The sequence below is a fragment of the Achroia grisella genome, unplaced genomic scaffold (genome assembly GCF_030625045.1).
Source record: "Achroia grisella isolate CSIRO2021 unplaced genomic scaffold, CSIRO_AGI_Agris_v1 utg719, whole genome shotgun sequence".
Classification (NCBI taxonomy): domain Eukaryota; kingdom Metazoa; phylum Arthropoda; class Insecta; order Lepidoptera; family Pyralidae; genus Achroia; species Achroia grisella.
Window position 1 is genome coordinate 942,583 of NW_026713002.1, and position 25,164 is coordinate 967,746.

The 25,164-nt window shown below is 33.7% G+C and overlaps 2 protein-coding genes across 14 annotated transcripts in view; both read left to right on the top strand.

Moving 5' to 3' along the window:
- Positions 1-25,164, top strand: part of LOC131850255 (zinc finger protein 260-like) — a 63,761-nt gene that overhangs the window by 16,703 nt on the left and 21,894 nt on the right. The window contains exon 5 of one of the 13 annotated variants that reach the window (XM_059200427.1): positions 23,663-24,995. The exons of 7 other annotated variants lie outside the window; for them this stretch is intronic. In XM_059200427.1, the coding sequence (XP_059056410.1) occupies positions 23,663-24,963 (1,301 nt within the window). In that variant the 3' untranslated portion in view covers positions 24,964-24,995. Of the gene's footprint in view, positions 1-2,033; positions 3,589-4,785; positions 6,507-8,160; positions 9,365-16,820; positions 18,185-20,998; positions 22,397-23,662; positions 24,996-25,164 lie in introns of those variants that run through there. 5 more of the 13 variants (XM_059200426.1, XM_059200431.1, XM_059200435.1 and 2 more) reach the window with 5 other exon arrangements.
- On the top strand, positions 12,841-14,150 carry LOC131850267 (zinc finger protein 62 homolog). Its single transcript, XM_059200459.1, has one exon. The coding sequence runs from the start codon at positions 13,014-13,016 to the stop codon at positions 14,031-14,033; it is 1,020 nt and encodes a 339-aa protein (XP_059056442.1). The 5' UTR covers positions 12,841-13,013; the 3' UTR covers positions 14,034-14,150.

Consider the following 25,164-nt stretch of genomic DNA (forward strand, 5'->3'; position numbering starts at 1 on the left):
ACGAAGAAAACATGAAAGAGGGTGACGTATCTTTCAGTTACAAAGGATTTGAGTGTCGACGTGTGGAAGGACGAACTAGTCAAAGCTATGATATCGACGGTCCACCGCCCAGAAGTCGGAAAGGATAAATCTGTTGTTGTACTGGACTATAACCTCTTTATGCGCGGCTTCAATCGTTAAGATCATCGTTTTTTAATTTTTCTTATATACTTTGTGTAAACTTAAAATTCTGAACAATGTAGTATGTCTGAAAATGATTCTGATGTCTGAGATTTTATTTTGTACTCAAAATTGTATATGTTTATATATTTTTTTATTCCTGTATAAAAACAAACCATCTACAAATCGGCGGGGCACAGTAGGCTATTGTATTATATCTTTAACAGAATTGTCCCTTGAACATAATTTATATAATCAACAATGTTAAACCACCATCGAATATTTCTGCGTTTACCGAAGGTTGGCTGGTAGAGAATGCCTATAGCATTAAGTCCGCTTTTGTACCATAATTTATTGGCCAATAAAGTTTTAAATGAATATAACAACTAGCTGTAAGACAATGTTGTATTCTAAATTTGAAATGTTAAGAAGTCTACAATTTTCATTTGTGGAACGGCGCAGAGTAGTTTGGAGTTAAGGATTTGTCATTTGATTTCGATAGAGGTAAGTTTGGTTTGTCACTCATTTTGGTTTAGCGTTGTTTTTCATATATAAATGCGTGTATGCTCAAGGTGAAAGGAAATTTATGAAGAAGTTTATAAAAATCTATAATTATCCGAGTTTTAGATAAACTCAAATAATTATTAGATTGCTACAGTGATCGATGTAACTGAAATAATTATTCTATTAGATATAAGCAAAATTACAAACGAAGAAAACATTATTTTTATAGGACTATTTTCTATAACAATATTGTAATTAGGCATAGGAACAATCGTTATATTTTTTTTCTATAAATGCTCGTGCAAATATCTGTTCAAAATCATTTTACCTGCAAAATGCTTTTTTAATTTGAAGATGCATTGCAAGTAGGATAGAAAAATGTCCCTTAAAGCTATGACGGAAATATGATAACAATGTTCCAGTAATATTAAAAAATCCGGGGTTACCAGGACAATTCATACAACGCCATGTAGTCTCAAACTAAACAGAACTTTGTAGTGTGGGTTCTAAACAACTGATAGACACACTTAGGTACATATTTTTTGTAAATACATACATTATGTACATTGGAAACATCCATACAAATACAACGATCATACTCATGAATACTAATTATTATATCGTTCGAGGAATCGAATTCGGTCATCGGATGTGCGGAGGGATGCGTTGCGTTCTAAACCGCTACACCAACGAGGCTGTAAAACATAGTGGATAGTATACATATGGTTGACAAAGTTAAAATAAAAGCTAATTTTGTAATAAACAAACCTTGTATATAAATTACTACCTCACAATCATATATAAAAAGAATATTATTGTAATTTTTTATTATTTTAGGAAAGTAAGATTGTCTATTTTTGTCTCTCATATTTTTACCCTATTTTATTGTAAGACCTACACTTAAACTTTATTTTTTCTGACTACTCTAATGCTGTTGGCAGCAGCTGGCTTTTACAGCTTCACCAGCAGACCTACACTATAAAGGAAATAATGTTCAAGCGAATAAATTATCATTTATCTATTTATCTATATCTTTAATTTCATTAAAGTGTACTAATCATATTTATTTCAAGTGTCTAAACACTTAACGAATCTTAACATTAGACATTTCTACTGCATACAATGTAATTGTTGGTGTAACATTTTGATGCTTATGAATAAAGAAATTGATTTTATTTTTCCTTGTTTGTTTTCTACACCCATTCATCTGACGATACGTGCCTAATTAGCGACTGATAGAAATATGAAAACAATGCTATTCGGTATTTGGACAACGTCGAACATCCGAAGCAAAGAATCTAAATATACAATAATAAATAAGGAAGAGATAGAATGGATCAAGATAATGAGATGCTCGTTTCTTGTTATAGGAACGGATGGCGACGCGCCCAAGCGCAGGAACAGAAAAAAGAAAGGCGACGAAAGCGCAACACCAGAGCGTGTAGAGCACAGGGTAAACTTAACTGCGATACTACAGTACTCCAACGCCAGTCCGTTCAGGGATAAGACTATACGCGGATTCTCCTGTCTCTACTGCGCCAAAGCCTTCCAGAACATCGATGACTTAAGATCCCATACAGCGCAACAATCTGAAAAGGACAAACTGAACTCTATGATAGATTATAAACTTAGTTACAATCCTATTAAAGTTGATATTACAAATCTCCGATGTACCGTTTGTGATGTCGGAATGAATGATCTTAATGATCTGAAGGAACACTTGATCAATGTACATAATAAGACGATACATAAACATATAAAAGACATAATATTGCCATTCCGTTTGGAAAATGGACAGAATTTCACTTGTGTTATATGTACAGTCGTCCATATATCGTTTAAGAATTTATATCACCATATGAGTAGTCACTATAGGAACTATTGTTGTAAAAAATGTGGTGCTGGATATATTACTATAGCAGCGCTCAGGAAGCATGGGAAGACACATGCGCAGGGAATCTTCCCTTGCGGTTATTGCGAGAAATCTTACACTTCTCTCACAAAGAAACGTAATCACGAAAAGGGGGTACACACTGGCGGCTGGCTAAGGAATAAATGTCCTCATTGCCCTGAGATATTCGTTAGTTACTATGACAGAAGTGAGCATTTAGTCAAAGTGCATAACGGCACACCAATTGTATATCCTTGCAATGCTTGCAACAAGACATATAAAAAGAAATTTGAACTTAATAGACATATAAAACACCATCATCTGCAGCAGAGGAGTTACCTCTGCGATAAATGTAATGCGAAGTTCTTTTCGAAGCGTGGCCTAGCCGATCATTTGTCGAGACATTCTGGCGGAGAGGCATTCACCTGCGACGTTTGTGGTAAAACGTTTTCGCGCTCGAGAACACTGAGGGACCACATGAGGTTGCATGATGACGGGAAGAAATACCAATGCGAGGTGTGCAAAAAGACCTTCATGCAGAAATGTAGTCTGAAGAGTCACGTCCGGCTTCATCAAGACGATCTGGACATATTTAAAGAGTTTGACGATGTGAAGCACTTAATAGATAATAGAGAAATGACGTTAAAAGAGATTGCTGCTGAATCCAAGAAGAAAGCGCGAGCGGAAAAAATAATGGACTTTGTTTAAGCGACTGTCCTAGTACTCTAAAATTATGTTGAGGAAGTAATTCAGAGCTCTCTATTTCTCAAAAAGTGATTGCGTCAAGATAATATCTATTATATGCTGTTTCGTATCAAATTTAGATATTTTTGTAGAAAAGATAGTCTAAAATTATCTACAACTAAAGTTAGGGAAAGATATATACCGAAAATTTATATTTTAACGGTAGCGAAGAATTACATGAGGTTTCTACAATATCTGATCACATATATTGTTTTTAAAGTTGCAGCTATTCTTATATTTGAACATCTAGAACACATGTAATTATTGTGATTTTATTTGTTATTATTATATACACAATAAATATATAAGTTTTATATTTACATCAAGCTGTTTTTAATTCATAATTTACGGATCCGCCTTATGAAATATACAAAGTATTTAATATTACTTGATAACTAGGTATTTCGAATGTTGATAAATTTAGCACACAGATTTTTCTGAACTGAATCTTAAATATGGTAATAGGAAATTTATTTATTCCATTCTATGGATAGATTACAGACCTTGTTGAACAGTAAAAATCTAGTAAATATAATAATATAAGAGAAAATGGAACAGAACCTGTGTTACAGTATTCTGCCCCCATACTCAACTCGTGGGTAATCAGATAGTTCATGGTAGAAATTTAGAATAGGCAACAAAGTAAGGTGATGTAACTGATGGTCATTGGGTTTAGGTTTGGTTAAATTTGATTTCTAAAAGTTTCTAGATTTCACCATCATTCGAAAAATTCAACACAACAAATATTCACTATGACTGTTAATTTCACATTAGTATAATAATAACAACAGAGCGTAAAGACAATTCACACAGTGCCATCAAGTCCGAAGCTAGGCAGAGCTTATACTATGAATACTAAACAACAGATAGATGCACTTAAATACATTTTACTTTACAGTATTTAACCAGTACATCGACTGTTGGCAATGCCTCTGACTACCACATTTGGCAACAGTCAAGCCGATATATAATTTATTTGATACATGAATTATATTTTGCCTACAAAATTTCAATAGTAAAAAAACAATCTCCGTTATTAACATATTATATTCCTGTATATAATTAAGGTTTAGGTCATCTAGCCTTCATAAGTTATAACGTTTTTATATATTCTGATGTTTAGCTTCAAAGGGTCTGTCCGGATTAGCTATGAAATCTTCACCAGCGTCTATTGAAGGAATTTTACCTTGTTTTTGTAGCTTGCTCTAGAACGACTACACGATTAGTTGTACATGTCCCTAACTCTATAGTAAGGGAGTAATCATGGTGACAACTTTTAACAATATAATTTTTTCTCTGTGCCTATGAAAGATATTTTTATGAACATTTTTAGTGGATTTAGTTATTTTTTGTTTTATATATGTTTTATTGAGTTCCAAACGTTGGATTTGATATAAACATCGGATAGTAATATATAACAGTGCTACAAATAATGCTTATAATTAAGAAGACTAAACGGCGTGTGAAAGATTATTTTTCTTTTATAGGTAAAAGCGGAGCCAAAAAACGAAAATGCGCCATAAAGGAAGATGGTGAGACAGTAGATAAGATAGTGTACCGCGAAAAACATGTGCCAGAGATGCAGAAACAGTGGCATAACCTCACAACACTACTCAAGTACTCGAACGCAACGCCTTTCAAGGACAGAAACGACGCCGGATACATTTGTGCTTACTGTTTCAAAACATTCCCTGACGCGAATATACTAAGAAACCATACGGAGAATGATCACGTTAGAGAGAAACCGACGTACAAAGCTGGTTCGGGGTTGGCTAGCTTTGTAGCTTTTCTTGATATAGTAGATTTGAAATGCACAATATGTAATCAATATATGGACAGTCTAAACATTTTAACAGAACATTTAGTCAAAGAGCATGATAAAAAGTATTATCTCGGCGTGACCGACTATTTCCAACCGTTTAAACTAACAAACGAACCGCAGATCAACTGTTGTTTATGCAACGAAGTGTTCCATAACATGAAACTGTTAATGCAGCACATGAATATTCATTACAGGAATTTCATTTGCACAATCTGTGGCGCTGGATTTGTGAACAGCTTTCGATTGAATAGACATGAAACGACTCATGGGAAGAAAAAATCTAGTTTCCCTTGTAGACACTGCGGGCTGGTGTTCACAGCGGAATCTAAACGCAAAGCGCATGTTAATACGGTTCATAAAGGAATAGCTGGCGATAGTGTCTGTCAAATTTGCAAGGCTAGGTTTAAGAACTACTATCAGAAAACTAGGCATATGATGCAGGTGCATAACGCTGAGGGTATCAAATGTGATATGTGTGAAAAGAAATTTAATTTAAAGTCCAATTTGATGCTACATATGCGTGGTGTTCATTTGAAGGAACGACCTTATGAATGTTCTGTTTGTAGCATGGGATTCTTTATTAAACGGCATATGCTTGGGCATTACATGGCAACGCACACTAATGAGAGGAAATATAAATGTGATGTATGCGGCAAGGCTTATGCTACTCAGAATAGTAAAGGGAAGCACATGAAAAAGAATCATGGAATATCGAAAAGTAGTTTGATGGCGCAAAATATGCCTAAATGAGTGGTTTCAGTAGGTTAATTGTGGTATATAAAGGCCTATGTCTCTTTGATTTATAAGGGTTAAATACAGTTGAAACCGTGCCGAATTTTATGATGTAATGATATTTTATTTGCACTATGTGGCGAACCTATAAAGGCAGAGAACGATGGATGACCTATGTGAAAGTTTTGGTATGTATAAATGGAATGATCTCAGATATTGCGGTCTGATGAGGATAGTACGTACGTACGGACGTAAAGGAAGATAGAAGTATACAGCGTCGACTATCAAATAATGGGATGGTAATGGTGATACGGCAAAGTAAATAGAGATAATTGAAGAAGATGATGATGAATGAAGATACTTAAAGATATTATGTCAAACAGTGAAATAATGGCTCAAAAATTAGTTAGCATAGTAATTTGCATACGTGTACTTACGTTGCTCAAAGTACAGTGTATAAGAGAGCATGAAAATTTGTGTGACGGTAATAAAGACACTGAATTTAATGTACGAGCTGAAATTACTTACGCTGAGTAAACGGAACTATTAAATGGATTCACAGGATTTGGTTTGCCTGTTTGTGTTTCTATCACTGGTCTCTCAGAAATATAATCTGATGTAAAGTTAAAATGTAAAGGACAAGAAGATGTATGGTGAAGAATCTCGGTACCGGAACAGTTTATAATATTGTATAACGTGCCGAATTTATTGGTCTCAGTTTATTAGTATCTAGGTTTATATATTGTGATACATGCCTATTAGATTTAGAAAATATCAACCATATACAATATTTAATTCAACTTAATATACTTCTGCTAATTTATATTTTGTTTTTTATTTTATACTAGGTTATGACTTTGAGGTTGACAAAAGTCATCTAAATTATTCTGTATCCTAATGATGAATATGATGCCTCGTCCTGGCTACGTCCCTCCGTAGAATTAGTTTAATGTCTGATTCTTCTAATTTATTAGTCTCAAGTCTCTGGAACTCACTGCCTGAAGACATTCGTGCACTTCCTACTGAAAATAATAATATAATATCTCAGGCAATTCACACAGCGCCATCTAGTCCTAAGCAGATTTTGTATCATAGATACTGGATAACTAATACAAATACATAGCTATGTTTTTTATATATACATAATAACATAGAAAACACCCAGACCGATACAAACACTTATGAATACTTAGAATGTTTTGTATCATGCGAGGAATCTAACCTGCGACCATATGAATCAAGGCGATGTGCTAAACCGTTAAACCACCGAGGCCAGTCGTATATTTTAAAAAGAGTTAATGCGCATCTTTTAAATCTTATTTATGTAATGGTAAATTGAACGCACATCTGATGGAAATTTTGTATATGAAACCTTTATGAGTTGCTGTTCTTGAGAACTAAGGTGTCATGCCTCCATAACCAGTTATTTCACTGCCTTATCTTAAACTTAAAATTTCGATTTAAACCAGAAAACAGCTTGCATAGTAATCTGCTTAACGACAGAAACAGGTAGGCTTTGCGGTGTCGACTAGATGCAATATCATCTTTATTACTTTTACCTCATTATTCAACTTTACCTTATCCTTCAATAGGCAAATTAGGTCTATGAGTTGGGCAATCATTCAATAGCCTACGGTGCTCTTTCAAATCGACAGTTGACTCTTTTTTATTTTATACTAGAACTCTTATCTCAAGAGTTCTTATTATAAAAAACGAAAGGATTGATGAATTATTACATGCTGAGCTATCAAAATTCAAAATATCTTTATTCATGTAGGTCTATTACAGACTCTTATGATACGAAATATCACTTTCACTGTTAACAATTCACTGTCATTTAAATTCAGATTTGGGAGAATACAGTGACCACCAGCATATGCTACATAAAACAAAAAATCTAATCACTGTTCGCAACTTGATCAGTCGTATCGCTTATCTTATTTGCCATATACCTGTCAAATTCTTGTTCGTATTTGGCTAAAGATTATGGGTATAATTAACATACATTGCGCGGTTGCGCGAATGTCGTATTGGAAAGAACATTTCTGTAATTCTAGAACATTCTACTGTAGCATGCATCGGGTACCGGCTAATTTTGTAAATATCCTTAATAATACTAAAACACTTATACTGTATTTCTAACATTGCAACTAAGACATTACTAAATAAATAATCATTGGTGCCATTTGGATTATCGGCATGGATTCTATTTGACAATTTAGTTTCTTCTTTTTAAAGATTGAGTATTGCGCTAAATAAAAATACCTCAGGCATAATTAAATACAATAATGTTTACTTTTCTTTGTAGGTATCCGACGTAATGTTCTCGTCATAGGTAAGAGCGAAACGTCTAAAAATCTTAAAACTAATTTAAAGCAAACAAAAATATGTGATATTGAAATGAAAATGAGTGAGTTGGAGAAACAACGCGCGAACATTAGAATGATACTGCAATATTCAAACGCGACACCAATAAGGTGTCGTGGTGGCATTGGGTACGCGTGTTCTTTCTGCGCGAATGAGTACCCAAATGCAGCAGATTTGAAGATGCATACTCTAGAATCGCATGATGATAAAACTAAACTGAAATTCATGAAGGAAAAGATGATGTCATCATTTCTAGTTAAACTGGACATAACACAGTTGAAATGTACAATATGTGAAGCAAATATTGACTCGTTAGAACAAATCACTGATCATCTCATTAGCGTACATGATAAAAGAATGTTCACAGACATCAAGAACCATATAATGTCGTTCAAGTTTGATGACGAATATTTAAGGTGCATTATTTGTAGGACTACTTTTAATAAATTTAAGGCATTACAGGAGCATATGAATGTGCATTATAGAAATTATATCTGCGACGTGTGCGACGCTGGCTTCCTAAATCGGTCCATTTTACTCCATCATAAGGAGACACACAAAATTGGAACATTCAAATGCGATTACTGCTCCAAAATATTTGACACCCGACGTAAACAGAAGTCTCACGAGAAGTCAGTTCATATAACCTCAAATTTGCTAAACAAATGTGGCTATTGTAATGAGAAGTTTAAAGACTATCGGAAGAAAGATGATCATATCGCTAAGGTCCATGGTGTACGTCTCCTGGCTCGTAAATGCCAGGCTTGTGACAAGACTTTTGTGAACCAAACTGCCTTCACAATCCATACTAAAAGAGACCATTTGATGGAAAGGCGTCACAATTGTCCACAGTGTGACATGAAGTTTTTTTCGAGCAGCGAATTACGGGATCATTTAGTGAAGCACACTGGTGAACGACAGTTCGAATGTAATGTATGCCATAAGTCCTACGGCAGAAAGAAGACTTTGCGGGAACATATGCGTATCCACGTAAACGATCGTAGATTCAAATGTGAATATTGTGGCTTAACTTTTGTGCAGAAGTGTAGTTGGAAAGGACATGTGCGATCTAAGCATGGGGATCTTGTGCAATAAAAATGGTGTAATATTATAGCAATATATTTTTGAATACAACTTTATATAGTTAGGTGTATATCGAAATTGGAAATAAATGCAAATTTAAGTCTTATTGTTTTTTTCCAAGTAATTTTCAGTTAATTTTTTCACGTTTGAATCATTTTATTGATAAAAGAAACGTCTATGTATTTCTGGTAAATATGACAAAACTAACTAGGTAACGCCAATAAAAATAAAAACCACAAGGCACCATCTAATAGCTTTCATAAACATTCTGTGCCTTATGAGCTATTTGTAGCTAAGTAAGCTATTTGTAACTAATTTGGAAAATGAGCAAATACTTGAGTTTCGTTACATACTGTACTGTCTTATTACTTCGTCAAAATGTTACATTTATAAAGAATCATAATATAGTAAATGAAAATATTGTTATTAATGACATATGTAAGTATGCTTTAGTCAAATAGAACGTTGCACGTTTATAGATAATTGTATTATGTATGTATTGTATTTGCAATACTGAATGATTTCTATTTTCTTTGTAGGGAAACGCCGTACGGTCGTCATATCCGAAGGCAAAGATGGCACGTATGAGGAAACAGAATACGTTAATCTCAAATCTTACGCGAAAATGTCCCGCACTGTCCACAAAGAGTTAATGGAGAAACACCACACGAATCTGGCAGAGATACTAAAGAATTCGAATGCATCGCTGCTCAGATGTCGTGTAGGGAATGGGTATCTGTGCAGTTATTGTCCTATGAAATACCCAGATGCGGCAGACTTGAAAGCACATACGTTACAAGCACACACAGGGGAATACCATCTTGGAATCGCTCAAAGAAAAGGAATAGCGGAATATCTAGCAAAATTAGATATAACAGCACTATCTTGCAAATTATGCAACACTAACATTGAGACTTTGGAATCTTTTAAAGAACACCTAACAAATGTACATGGAATATCTATATTTACAGATATAAACAATCATATCCTTCCATTTAAATTTTACGGAGATGAATTGAAATGTTGCATATGCTCGGCCGCGTTCGACAAATTCAAGATTTTACTCGAACATATGCATTCTCATTATAGGAATTATGTCTGTAATTTTTGCGGTGCTGGTTTCGTTAACCGCAGCGGCCTCTTCCGCCACAGTTCTACCCATGAAAAAGATGATGACGATTAATCAGCCAATGATCTCGGAAAGCTTTCTATACTGTTTAGTGATGAATTTATGCGTATTCTGTGTGTGTAATGTGGAATAAACGGAGAATAAGAAATCGTTTTTATTTACTTCTTCATTAATAAAATGTTTATTGTCTTATTATAAGTTACGGCGAATACAACACTTGGTCTTCTTCTCTTCTTAGTCGGTACACTCTTGTCAGAGTGGTCGTGTTCAACATATTGAATCACGATGAGTGAGGTTTTTGGTAATACGGCGCCATTCGTCGCGGACTGTAGCTTTCCTGGTACATTCGTAAACTGAGCACTTAGTTGCGGCCTTGATCTGGTCTGTCCATCTCATTGCTGATCTACCACGTGGCCTGGTGCCTTCCATTTTTCCCTGCACTACGCTCTATGGAGTCATTACCACGGCGAGATACGTGGCCGAAGAAGGTCAGAATGCGTGATTGCACTGTGGTTGATAGTCGCTGTCTGTCAACACTTGGTATGACTATATAAAACATATATTAAAATCTGATGTGGAAAATGGAGAGCCTATCGTCGTCTTTGTCATTCCATAATCGCTTAATAATATTATTTTGAGTGCTCACTTAATTTTAAAGAAAAGTTTAATATTGACGGCCTTACAGTTTATGGTCGCGGTTTCGATACCTTGCACGATACCAACAATTATATTAATGAGTATGTTTATATTTACAAAAACAAATGTGTTTAAGTATTACTATGAGTTTAGATTTCATAATACAACCTCTCCTTAATTTTTGACTACATGGTGCTGTGTTAATTACTTTGAGTTATTATTATTCTTAACCATAGGTGAGACTAGAGGAAATTTGATGTACGTAATGGTTAGTTACATAAAACTAAAAAATTAATACAATTTTCATACATTTCTAATTATTCTGTGAGCTATATACGATATGCAAGTTGCAAGATTTATAATCCATTTCATACTGGTTTGTAGCCTGGTTTTTTCCCAAATTAATTGAGAAACTAAAAGTAATACACTCAAAATGTTTTAATATTATGTTTCCTTAACGATTTTTTAAACAATTTCTATTATACAAACCTTTTGACAATTACAAACACTAGGATATTTTTTTCTACAAATAAATACAAGTACAAATAGTTAATTCCATTTATACCATTCCATAAAAGTGGGATTAAAACAAGCTGCTTGTGATAAAATATTTGCGTCCAGGGAATCATTAAAGAGCACGTAAATCGTGTGCATATAATGCATAAACACCATAAATGTGATTATTGCGATAAAACATTTTACAGAAAGTCGGCTCTCAAACAACACACAATGAAACATACTCGTATTGGCATGAAGTTTCGATGTGATGTTTGCTTGAAGTATTATGCCACGAAACGCACTTTGCACGCATATACGGGTAACACACAATAATGAAAAGTTTCAATGTCATTATTGTGGGCAGGTGTTCATGCGGAAGGCCATCTGGAAAGCACATATGCTCACTGATCATCAGGAATCAGTGATGTAATTTCGTATTTGTATCGAATATATTGCCTCTATAATTGTTTTCTTTTCGAATATCTTCATCACCTTGGTTGTATTATACCACACAATTTCGAATGTAAATTATGACCAAGGTAGACTCAAGAAATTCATGTGCGTAGGTACATGAATCTGTCTATTTATACCGCCAATCAGATTACTTTGTGAGCTCTGCTTTGATTGAAGGGTGAGAAAAGGTAATGACAAACCATTGTTAAAACAATGTTCTATATTTGAAACAAAGAAAAACGATATCCGTATAATATAATTTGCATAATACATAATCCTTTCCTTTTTTATGTATCTATAAATACTTTCATATAATATCTTAGGACTCAGGAACATTGTCTAGTCTACTCCTAAACTAAGCAAAGCTTATGTTATGGGTACTGGACAACTGAAATAAATACTTTTTTTCTGTAAATACATACATAATATCACACGGCAACATGTCTTTAATTTGCTTGATGTAAGTGTGCCTTGGTCTTTCCCTCCCCCTTTTCTTATATTTTTCCCTCATTATTATATATTAATCGTGGCGATAATCTAGAGTTACAAGAATTTCCCTCGTTTTTTTCAATAGTATTCAATATCTGTCTTATTTCTTTCACCCTATGTTCACTTCTTCTTTTCTTACTTTATCAGCTAATTCTTTCCATCCTTTAAATATTGAAACATTCAAAACATTCAAGTAAACACATATTACATATTAATTTCTAACAACGAATTAAACGGCCCAAAGTGTAGTACATAAGTATTCAAATAGTAATAATATTGGTGCACTTTATGATAATAAATCTCAAACAAATGAAGTCTAACTAAGACTATTTTTCTTTGTAGGTAGTCCGTCCACTTCTAACATCAATGAAAGACCAGGTACAGTGGCTATAAATGTTAAAAAGGCATCGGACCGTAATGAAATTAAGACTAAAAAAAGTTATACTAAAGTAAATAAAAGTGTTAATAAAACCAAACGGGAAGAACTGATCAAGCACATTTTTAACATGTCACAAATTCTAAAGTATTCCAATGCTACGCCTATTCGATGTCACGATGGGATACACTACGGATGCTGTTATTGTAGTGATTTATTTGTTAGTTCTACAGATCTTAAGAGACATACTATAGATGTGCATTCGGATCTAGCTAACACTCGTTTTATAAAACGAAAGAGCATGATGGACTTCTACTTGAAATTGGATGTAACTAATTTGGAATGTGTCATTTGTAACACAGCTCTTAATACATATGAAGAATTAATGGAACATCTACATTCTAAACACGAGAAGAAATTGCATTTCGATATTAAAAATCAAATATTGCCGTTCAAATTCGACAGTGAAGCAATCCGATGTTGCATTTGCTTGATCACGTTCACGAAATTCAGAGCACTTTTAGAACATATGAACAGTCATTATAGAAATTTTGTGTGCGCCATTTGCGACAAGGGTTATGTGAACGAGAGACGGCTTTCTTATCATAATCAAATTCACGAATCTGGAGATTTCAGCTGTGATTTCTGTCCGAAGAAATTCAACACGTTACAGAAAAAGAAATCGCATGAAGGTTATCATGTTAAGCCAAGTGGTAGAAACAAGTGTGGATACTGTAGCTCGACATTTGTGTGTTACAGACAGAAACTAAAACATATAACCGAAGTGCACGGTGTTCACCACGTGAAACTGAAGTGTCTGGCGTGTGATAGGACATTTTATAACAGCAGATCGTTGAATGCACACACGAAACGGTATCATTTAATGGAGCGATCGCGCCAATGTACAGAGTGTAGCAAGAAGTTTTTCAATACGTCTGATTTGACGTACCATATGGTGAAACATACGGGAATAAAGCGGTTTCAATGCGACGTGTGCCTGAAATCGTATGGTAGGAAGAACACTCTGGTAGAACATATGCGAATACATAATAATGATCGTAAATATAAGTGCGAATATTGTACACAGACATTTGTGCAAAAGTGTAATTTGAAAGGACATATGAGGTCAAAACATATTGAATTCATATAGTTTAGTAACTGGTGATATACTTAACCAATTTAAGGGAATCGTAGTAGTTGATGTCTATTTTTGTCGGTTGGCTCGAAAGTGTTGGACCAAATAACTTAGCAATCTGTTGTATAGTTGATTGTATATAAGAAAGAACGAAAATTATATTTATTTGTCATATACAAGAAGTCGCTTCCCAGTCTGTCTTCTGACCTGAAAATACGACGAACCAAAAATTATATTTATTTGTCATATACAATCTATCGTCCATAAAACAGCATTAGAGTAGTGGGAAAAAATGTCTGTTCGCTTAGATCTTTTAACATACGCAACAGGTTGTAATGCAGTTTTTAGCAATAGATAGATGAAGGTGAATGAAGATGGAAGGTTTATATGTATAAGGGGTTACATGGGTTTCCTCGGGCAAAAAACGGCCTTTTTTTCAATAATTTTTTTTACATATAAAAAATGAAATATTTTAATGATTTTTTTTTATTTAAAAGATACATATTTAATAAACATTTTGCAAAATTATAAAAAAAAAATATCAAAACGGTCATTACGACGCCATTTCCGGCAGTCCCTCGGTAAAAAGGTGCCTCCGCGTTGTCAGCAGAACTTCTTTCAGGATCATTGAAATAAAAATAAAAAATACGTGTTTTATAAAGACAATAAACGTCAGGCGAAGGAGATTTTTGGCCGTTTTTATAAAAAAAAAATGCAAAGCTGAAAATTTCTCGACATTTTTTTTTTAAAAATAGTTGTAAATAAAATAAAAAAAAATCCTTCGTTCAAGCTTGGATATCTCGAAGACCTGTGTAAAATTTCATCAAGATCGGTTGAGTAGCGAGAAATCTTGACGCGTCTTTGAAAACATAGTTTTGAGAAAAACGCGTTTAAAGTTTTAAGAGACAATAAAACAGGGTATTTTTTTTTTTTTTTAACTTACATTGATTCGTCGTCCGCCATAAAGTAGAGAACCTGCATTGTAAAGGGCATCCTTTTGCTCCAGTCTATGACGAATCCAGGCCGAGTCTCGCTGGTACACCTTCCGTTATCTGGGTTCTAGACACTTTAACGGCATTTTTTATCGAATAAAATTCACAACAAAAATAACCTCAAAATGTCGTGTTTAACGAGAAATCACCTTAGATCTTTTAACATACGCAACAGGTTGTAATGCAGTTTTTAGCAATAGATAGATGAAGGTGAATGAAGATGGAAGGTTTATATGTATAATGCATGTACACCCGTGCGAAACTGGGGCGGGGAGCCAGTCCCTTACTAATATTATCAATGCGAAAATAACTCTGTATCTCGCTATCTCGCTTTCACGCCAAAACTACTGAACCTAGTTGAATGAAATTTGGTACACATACATTCTAGACCCTGATAAAGGACATAGGCTACTTTTTAATGCGAAAAAAGCTTGTAAAGGGTTGAAAGGGGGTTGAAAAGTTATATGGAAATATCGTCATTTAATGCGGGCGAAGTCAGACAGAACAGCTAGTATTAGTATAAATTAATGTATTGACGCTTGTAGTTAGGAGAAATGATCAGTTTTATTAGTACTACATCAGAGATATTGTTGTTACATTAAATTAAATATAGTATATATAAATGTATACAAATTTTAACTTAGATCACAAAATCATTTATTGTCGTTACTAATTAATTACCTATATTTGTTATATTTTTTTGTTAGCCCAGTTATTATATATATATGTAAATTGTAATAATAATATAGCATATTGTATATAATAAACTTGAATTAATAACAATATATACATGTTACTGTATATATTGTTATTAATTCAAGTTTATTATTGTTACTATATAGAGACCACACCGCATAAAGTGGGAAAGAGCTAAGAGGAAGAAGATATATATATACTGTATATTATAATTGTAATTACTACTGATGGCCTCTGTTTAGTGGTTTAGCATTCCGCCTTATTTCCAATGATCGCGGTTTCGATTCCTCACTCGATGCATACATTTCTATATTTAATACAACATTAAATATTTTATGAAACTATATGTATAAAATATTTAATGTTTTTTAAAGTTTGTTTTATAGATTTGTCCTTTCCCACCGCTGCCCATCATCCGCTTTCTGTTCTTACCTAATGGTCACTTGGTAGAGAATACCATTAAGCTCCCGAAACTGTACAATTATATAAGTGAAATAAAAGTATAAATAATATAAATATATATTACCAAAATTGTGTATTTATTTTTCATATTGCAATCATAGAATGACAGGCAATGCTTCACAAGTTGCAAACTTTAACATATATTCTACTAGCAGAACCGCCACGCTTTGCTGTGGCTAAGTTTCTTGAATAAAATAATATTGCGACTATAAATTGAGATGTAAGCTATCCTATCTTTCAAGTTTCATCAAATTGCACACAATGTGCAAATCAAATTTGCGCATTGTTTAGTTGATTCAGTAGGGAGTCCGTCGCGACCAAACGACGTAACTCGTAATTTATATAATTCTATTTATGTATATCGTCTGTCTATCGTGTGTCTTAACACGCAAACAAGTTTTGTTTCGTTACGATATTATTACATGTGAAGATGAATATTATTATAATAAATTGCAAGTTCAATATAAAATATTTAAAATATGCTTTGCTTATATTACATGCTAAAAAATGTTAAATATACACGTACAGCAAAAAGAATACGAAATCTCGAAGATTCGATGATTGTAGTACATAGTTAAGTATTTGTAATAATCACAATGTGTTTTTTTGTAACAATAAACGTAAGAAAACTAAGCTCATCTTTTTTTTGTAGGTAGTCGATCAACGAATAACAGCAAAAGCGGAATATCAGGAGGAATGAATAAAAGAGTAGACGTGTCTGCACTTAATGACACTAATTTAAAAGGTAAAATAATCAGGAAGAGGAATAAAGAAGAAATAGCTAAGCATATTTCAAATATGTCAGTGATTCTGCAGAATTCGAACGCGACGCCTATTAGATCCCATGACGGTATTGGCTATGGATGCTGCTATTGCAATTATCTGTTTATCGTACCGGCAGATCTTAAAAATCACACCATAGACATCCATTCAGATGTAGAGAAAACTAGTTTTATAACGCGAAGGTGTTTGGTGGCGTACTATGTGAAGTTAGACATAACCGATCTACAATGCAATCTCTGTAATCTATATCTGTATTCATACGAGGATCTGATGGACCATCTGCACAGTAAACATGATAAGAAAGTGCACTACGATATAAAAAATCAAATTCTTCCGTTCAAATTCAAAGGAGAATCTATTCGATGCCACGTCTGTCTTGATGTATTCACAAATTTCAAGGGACTGTTAGAACATATGCATAGTCATTATAAAAATTTTGGATGCACCGATTGCGAGCGGGGTTTCGTGACGGAGATGGCGCTACGACTCCACTCATCGATCCATAAAACTGGCGTCTTCAAATGTAGTTTCTGTCCAAAGATATACAACACACTGCAGAAGAGGAAAGCACATGAGAGTTATCACGAAAAACAATCCACTGGCAGGAACAAATGTGCCATTTGCAATACAAAATTTTCGGGGTACTTGCAGAAACAGAGGCATTTGGCGGAGGTACATGACATTCAGCCGTTGAAGTTCGAGTGTCAGATTTGTCAAAAGGTGTTCTTTGGACGCAGAACGTTGAACGATCATACAAAACGGCATCATCTGAAGGAGAGGCCAAATCCCTGCACGTATTGCGATATGAAATTTTACATGAAATCAGAGTTAGCGGAGCATATGCTCAAGCACACTGGTGTAAAAAAGTTTGAATGTGATTTTTGCTCTAAATTATTTGTTAGGAAGAAGAATCTGCAAACACATTTGCGTATACACGACAATGACAGAAGACACAAGTGCGATATGTGTGAACAAACGTTTGTTCAAATAAGTGCTTTGCAATGGCATATGAAAACTAGACATTCTGCGTTTATTGCAATAGTGCCTTAATATGCTTGTCGAGCTACAATTCAAGTCCAATTGTAAAGGATATATAACAAGTCAAATGCCAGTAGAATACCTATGGAATTAAATGTGTATTGGCCCTAACAGGAAGAGGCTAGGATCAAGAATTCTTGGGAAAATTTGTTCATGAATTAGCTATTATTATTATGAATTAGCTACTATCCTCTCATAAATGCTATGTAGTAATTAGCAATAAATTTCATACTTTCACAATTTTATCTAATATTAATGTTATATAATACGTCTAGATTACCAAGGTAACTCCTTACAATATATCCTATCTGCGAGTGAAAGTCCCGTTGAAATTGGTTCAGTTATTTCAGAGATAAACAACAAACAGACAGTAATTTTTTTTGATGTTGTATAATGAACTTTTGTGATAAGCTGCTAATATTAAATTAGAAATAGACACTTCAATTTTATTTATTTGTAAGGATGATATTCTTGTGTTGGATTCAAATATACCGAGGAAAATGTGGTCATGTCAAGTGTTGAGTTTACCAACAACATCGACAGTTGACTTTAACTACCCCATCTTGTAAAGCAGGCGTGACTGTACATATGTATGGAATATTTTTTTAATTTTTACTTGTATTATTATTTCATACACGGACTATTTAAAAGAATAACTAACGAATAAAATGCAAGATATCTTTATTCATGTAGGTCTATTCCAGACTCTGATGACATGACAAATCCACCGTCAGTTCGGAGTGCTTTCGATCCCTCGAGATAATTGACAAAAAACTTAGTTATTTCTTTACAAATAAGCAAACAAAAAACTTGAAACATGTACAAGTTTCAAAAATACAGAATCATATTTAACTTAGTTGATCTGTGTTATATTTATAGAGCTTTACAATTCTAATACCATTTCCTAAATTTCGAAATTGTCACTTCATTTTATTGTTCCCTTCGATTTCCCTTCTTGACTCTAGTTTGTAGAGTTTCTTGGATAATATATTACTCTAACATCTTTTTATATCGACACTAACAATTGTATATTTATATTCACGCAAAAAAAAACAATTATTGTAATCCAATGCGGCTCATCGAGGCAGTGTACCTACCAAAGATACTGGGAACGTTGCCTCTTTGAATAGCCATCAATTTTACATTATTTCCCTTGTTTCCTTTATTGCCCACATTCGCATTCCAATCTTTAACATGTTGAAGACCGCATTGAAAAATCTTATTTCTCACATAGGGACCGGCATTTTTTTATTGTTATTTACGTATATTCTTTTTTTATGTATGTTTTAGTGTTAATAATAATAATAATGTTAATATAGCAAAGTCAGCAGTGCCTAGTAGACAATATTGAAAAAAGCCCTTGATAGAAAAAAAAAATATAATTACACACAAAAAAAATGTATAAAAGCACGTATCAACAAAAGAAAGAACGATGCTGTTATAAAAGAGAAACATTTCAATAATATAAAAGCCGTACTTGAGAATTCTAATACTACTATCGTTAGACATCGGGGTGGAATCGGTTATGCCTGTGGTTATTTTAGTGTACAATAATGTGAGCTAGACATTATTTAACGCCTAGATTTATTTCAATTAAAGTCCCCATGGGGCACCACCGGTCCCAACGTGTAAATTTACTTTCGTTGCGGAGTGACCCACCGGTGAGCTTGCGGTCTTTAACTTGTTTAAGTAGTTTCTGTGATTAGCCAATAGAAACGTAAATACCTTATGTATAATGTGTATAAATAGATTTTTTTAAAATATATTCTACAGATATGATTGTTCAAGGAACAATCATATCTGTAGAATATATTTTATATATGTTTGCGATATAAGTGTATGATGTATGTTATTATTCTCCTTATCCTTTTGAGAATAGAGTTCGGTTTTGTTGTTTTAGTACTATTTTACTTTTAACTTAAGTCATTTTGTTTGTAGTAAGTATGTATGTTAGTAGTAGTATTAATTAAAATCGTATGAGTATATGAACTATTGTTTTATTATTATTAGTATGAGGTACATCAAAATAAAAAACCAGAATCATATCTTAATTCATGTGTTAGAAACCAGCTCGTCCATTCAGTTCGCAGGCTGCTCGTATAATGCCCTTTTTGTCCGAGTCACTGTTCACAGGCCGGCATCTTCTGCCCCACTACTCTCGAAAAACTGGGTGTGATAACACATATGGGTCTATTACAGAAATGAGATGTTTATAACACAAACAGATCTATTACAGATATGAAATATTAATTAAATATTGGTTTTTGCACAAAGGAGATTGCGACTGGAGTCGGAACACAACAACTATTATTAAAAAAAACTGAATAATTGTACTATATGAGTATATTTCTCAAGAGGGCTCGCAAACAAGTCAAAAGAGACTTAAAAAAAGAGTTATCAATATAATACAATAATTATAAATTGGTGAACAAGCTGCCAGCAATACATAAGACCCTTATATAATAACTAGATAACCCAGCAAACGTTGTTTCGCCATATAAATTAAAATCACTATTAAAAATAGGGTTGATGGTAGAAGGATGAAGTTATAGTGTTATAAATAAAATATAATGATCTCTGCATTAAGCGTAGTGTATTTCAGGAGCCAAATTATGTTTTAACTGTTTATTTACTGTTTTTGGGCAGTCGGTTTTGATACAGTATGTAGAATTTACATTTTAATTTGTGACAAAACTTTAATTTGTTTTTACGTTTACTGGAAAGCGGCGAGTTAATGAACCTATAGACTGATTGTATAATGAATGTTAGATCTAAATAAATAATATATACAGTTTGACTATAAAAAAAAACTATTGAGTGTCTTGACGGTTCTACTCAAATTAAACTAGCCCTCACTTGGACAGAAGGGGAAAGAAAATATTAAAAAAAATACCAATAAGAAGCTAAAATGCCCTCCATGTATAAATTATTTTGAATTTGTATAACACGAAGTCTACGATTATGAAAGTTGTGTTACCGGTCCAGTTAATCTATCCATTTTGTTTATAGGTAAACAACACCAAGAATCCATCAATATTGAAATCAGGGATGTCACCACAAAGAAAGTAGGTGTAACGGAATTAAATAATTACAAAGATCAAGATGAAGATTACATTATTATAATCGGAAATCCTAATGATATTAGTAAAAACGCAAATCAAAAGGATGGAGCGTCCTGTTCTGTAGTACGAAATGAAAATGTTAATATAGCGAAGTCGGATAAAGCCCATAGCAGTATCAACAAAAGAAAGAACGATGCTGTTATAAAAGAAAAACATTTCAATAATATAAAAGCCATACTTGAGAATTCTAATGCTACTATTATTAGACATCGTGGTGGAATTGGTTATGCCTGCGGTTATTGTAGTGAGCAATTCCCCGATCCCACTAATTTGAAAAAACACTCATTGGAAACGCATATTAATGTCAATCAATGTTATATTCTAAATTATAAATCTATGTGCGATTACATAGTAAAATTAGACATCACTGCTCTTTGCTGTAAATTGTGTGATACTAACATTGATTCGTTGGACAACTTTATGGAACACCTACAAAAGATACACGATATAAAAATATTCACCGATATCAATAATCACATAATACCATTTAAATTCGATTCTAAAACCCTTACGTGTGCTGTGTGTGCAAACGGTATAACATTTTACAAATTCAAGACTCTCTTGGAGCATATGAGAGTGCATTGCAGGAATTATGTATGTGAAGAATGTAATGAGGGATTTATTAATTCCACTCAACTGCGAGTCCACAAGAATTTCCACGAGGCTGGTAACTATCCCTGTGATACTTGTGGTAAAGTGCTTACGAATATTCGCACGTTGAAAGCACATGTGCGAGCTCACATCTTTAAATCCAAACTTGTACATAAATGTGGCTATTGCAGCGAACTGTTTCAATTCAGCCATCAAAAGTACAAGCATCTGGAAAAAGTTCATGGTGTGGATATAGTTCCTATTCAGTGCCAAGCTTGTGATAAAACATTTATGGGAAGATCAGGGTATTCGCAGCATATTAAAATACATCATTTGATGGAACAGTCATACAAATGTACGCAATGTGACAAGACGTATGTGCATTTCGCATCGCTAAAGGAGCATGAAAAGAGCGTGCATGAGGGAATTAAGCCTTACAAATGTGATGTATGCCTTAAAAAATATACAAGGAGGATAACGTGGATGCAACATATTCGAATACATACCAATGATCGTAGACACATATGCAAGATTTGTGGACAGGCTTTTGTAGCGAAGGTCAGCTGGCGTGGACACATGCGGTCAAAGCATGGGGAAATAATTTAGTGTACGAATAAACTGAATCTCCAAGTTTACTAGAGCTTAATCTCATTATTGATAATCTGTAACATTTTTTATTATACGCATTAAAAACGAAACCAAATAAATGTATAACAATATCAGGTAGTTCTTTTATTGAACAACATAAATAGCATTTTTTTAAATAACTGGAATCAGACGATTTTTTATAAAGTCTACCTCTTTTAAGGTTATCTTATATATAAAATTCTCGTATCACAGTTTTCGTTCCCATACTCCTCCGAAACGGCTTGACCGATTCTCATGAAATTTTGTGAGCGTATTGAGTAGGTCTGAGAATCGGCCAACATCTATTTTTCATCCCCCTAAATGTTAGGGGTAGTCCACCCCTAATTTTTTTTTTGTTTTAAGGCAAAACAACGTTTGCCGGGACAGCTAATATATATATATAATATACATTATCAAAAATACGATAAATCAACTGACCAAATTACCAGAAACACTCTTACAACCTTGGGCTTGTTTGGAATTAGTAGTAATTTAGTATATAAATCGCTGACGATTTAAAATCTGATAAAATAGCGAATGTGGCTTTTATTCAACAATCAGCATTAGAATAATGCTGAAAATTTGAAGTTTATTTTGTTAAATTTCGTATAAATGCTTATTTAATATTTTTCGCTGCCTAGCCACTACTTATATTTTATTTTGTTATTACAAATGCTTATTTAATATTGTACCAAGTCAGGTTGATCAACATGCAGTTCCTCCTGGAAACCATCATCATAAATTCTTTGTGAATTTGTCATGATGGGCTAACTGATCTGACCTGTCTGGTCATGTTCATCTTATTCTCCAATGGTGCCCTGCCAGCAAAAACCGTTAATGCAGACGGGTGCATTTGCGTAATTCCATTATCATCAATTAAAACAATACAAAGTACATACGAAAAATATATTACAAAAACAATAACAGAAATGTATAAAAACAACTGCACGCCACAAGTACATAATGCATGCATGTTACTGAATTCTGTAGCTGCAGTAGTCCGTAGCTCAGTGCTATTTTTGTTAAATGAACAAACAGATTGTTATTATTATTAATTACATGAGTTTGTGATTCCGTTCCCGTGTTTTATGGAGCAACAATAGGTTAAATTGAGTTTATTTATCATATATGTAATTTCCATATCCAGATCATCACGTTAATTACACGTTACCTTAATTTATGTGCATATAATAAATATAAAATTTTATAAATATTTCTACGATTTTTAACATTAAGATACTTATATAAATATATTTATTTAAAATTAGGTGAAGGATGACACATTTTTGCAAGATATAAGGACTATCCAGTAACCGTACCGTTTTGTTTATAGGTGATCAAGAATTCATCAAAATTGAAATCAGAGAAGTTCCGACAAAGAAAGTAGCGTTAACAACAGATTTATCAGATGACGGTAAAGATAGAAATGAAGATTACTATCTCATAGTCAATAATCCGAATGATGATCTTGATAAAAAAGTAGGTAGAAAAGTGAGAGGAAATAGAAATAGAAATACTGTAAAATCAGAAAAGGTTGTTCGGAGCAATGACGATAAAAGAAAGAATGTTGACAGAACGGTAAAAAGTAAACATCTTTGTAATGTAAAAGCGATTCTTGAGAATTCTAACGCAACTATTATTAGGCATCGTAGCGCGATTGGGTACTCCTGTGTTTTTTGCACCGAGCAATATGCCGATGCAGCTGATTTGAAGAGCCACTCCTTGGAAACATATGACCCTGTAGGTCTCCGTTCTTACATAACTGCCATGGCGATGAAGAAGTACATCATTAAAGTAGACATCACAGGTCTCTGCTGCAAACTATGTCAAACCAGCATCAATTCTTTAGAGAACCTTATGGAGCATCTGCAAAATATACACAACGTTATAATATACACTGACATCGAAAATCATATAGTACCATTTAAATTCGATACGAAAACCCTCACGTGCGCTATATGTGTAAACGGAATAACATTTTATAAATTCAAGTCCCTATATGAACATATGAGAGTGCATTACAGAAATTATGTATGCGACGTATGTGATGAAGGGTTTATTAATTTTCAGCAATTGAAAAATCACACGCCTATCCACGAGTCTGGGAACTTTGCATGTGAAACATGCCCAAGAGTTTTTAACAGTGATTTGAAATTGAAAGCCCATGTGCGGGCTGTACACGCCGGGAAATCAAATCCTGGACATAAATGCGGCTACTGTAATGAAGTGTTTAAATTTCACCACACAAGAGAAAAGCACTTGCGTGAAGAGCACGGTGTTAATATAACTCCAATTACTTGTAAAGCTTGCGATAAAACGTTTCTCTCTCGTCCTAGTTACACAAAACATATGTACGTACATCTGATGTTACGTCCACATGCATGTAATTTGTGCGATAAGACGTTCGCTTATACAGATAAATTGAAGGAGCATCATGAGAGAGTGCATTTGGGATTAAGGTTGCACAAATGCGAAGTGTGCCTCAAAACTTTTTCAGCGAGGAAAACGTTGAAACAGCACATCCGTATACATACAAATGATCGTAGGTACAAATGCAGCATCTGTGGACAAGCGTTTATAGCGAAGATTAGTTGGCGAGGACATATGCGGTCAAAGCACGGGGAGGTAGTTTAGTGTGAGGATACAATGAATAGAGGTGTTTAATATGTGGATATAAAATATAATAATAAATAATTTCAATTAAATAATCATGTATTTTATTAATTATTTATTTATTTATATTTAGGAAGATTAACATTATATGTAGTAATTTTCCCCCCCCCCCCTATTAATAATATTTTTAGATAGGAGAATGCTCTCTCTAATTAATAGAAT

Excerpts from the sequence above, each read along its gene's own strand:
- LOC131850267 (XM_059200459.1), top strand. The coding sequence starts at position 13,014 with ATGTCACAAATTCTAAAGTATTCCAATGCTACGCCTATTCGATGTCAC.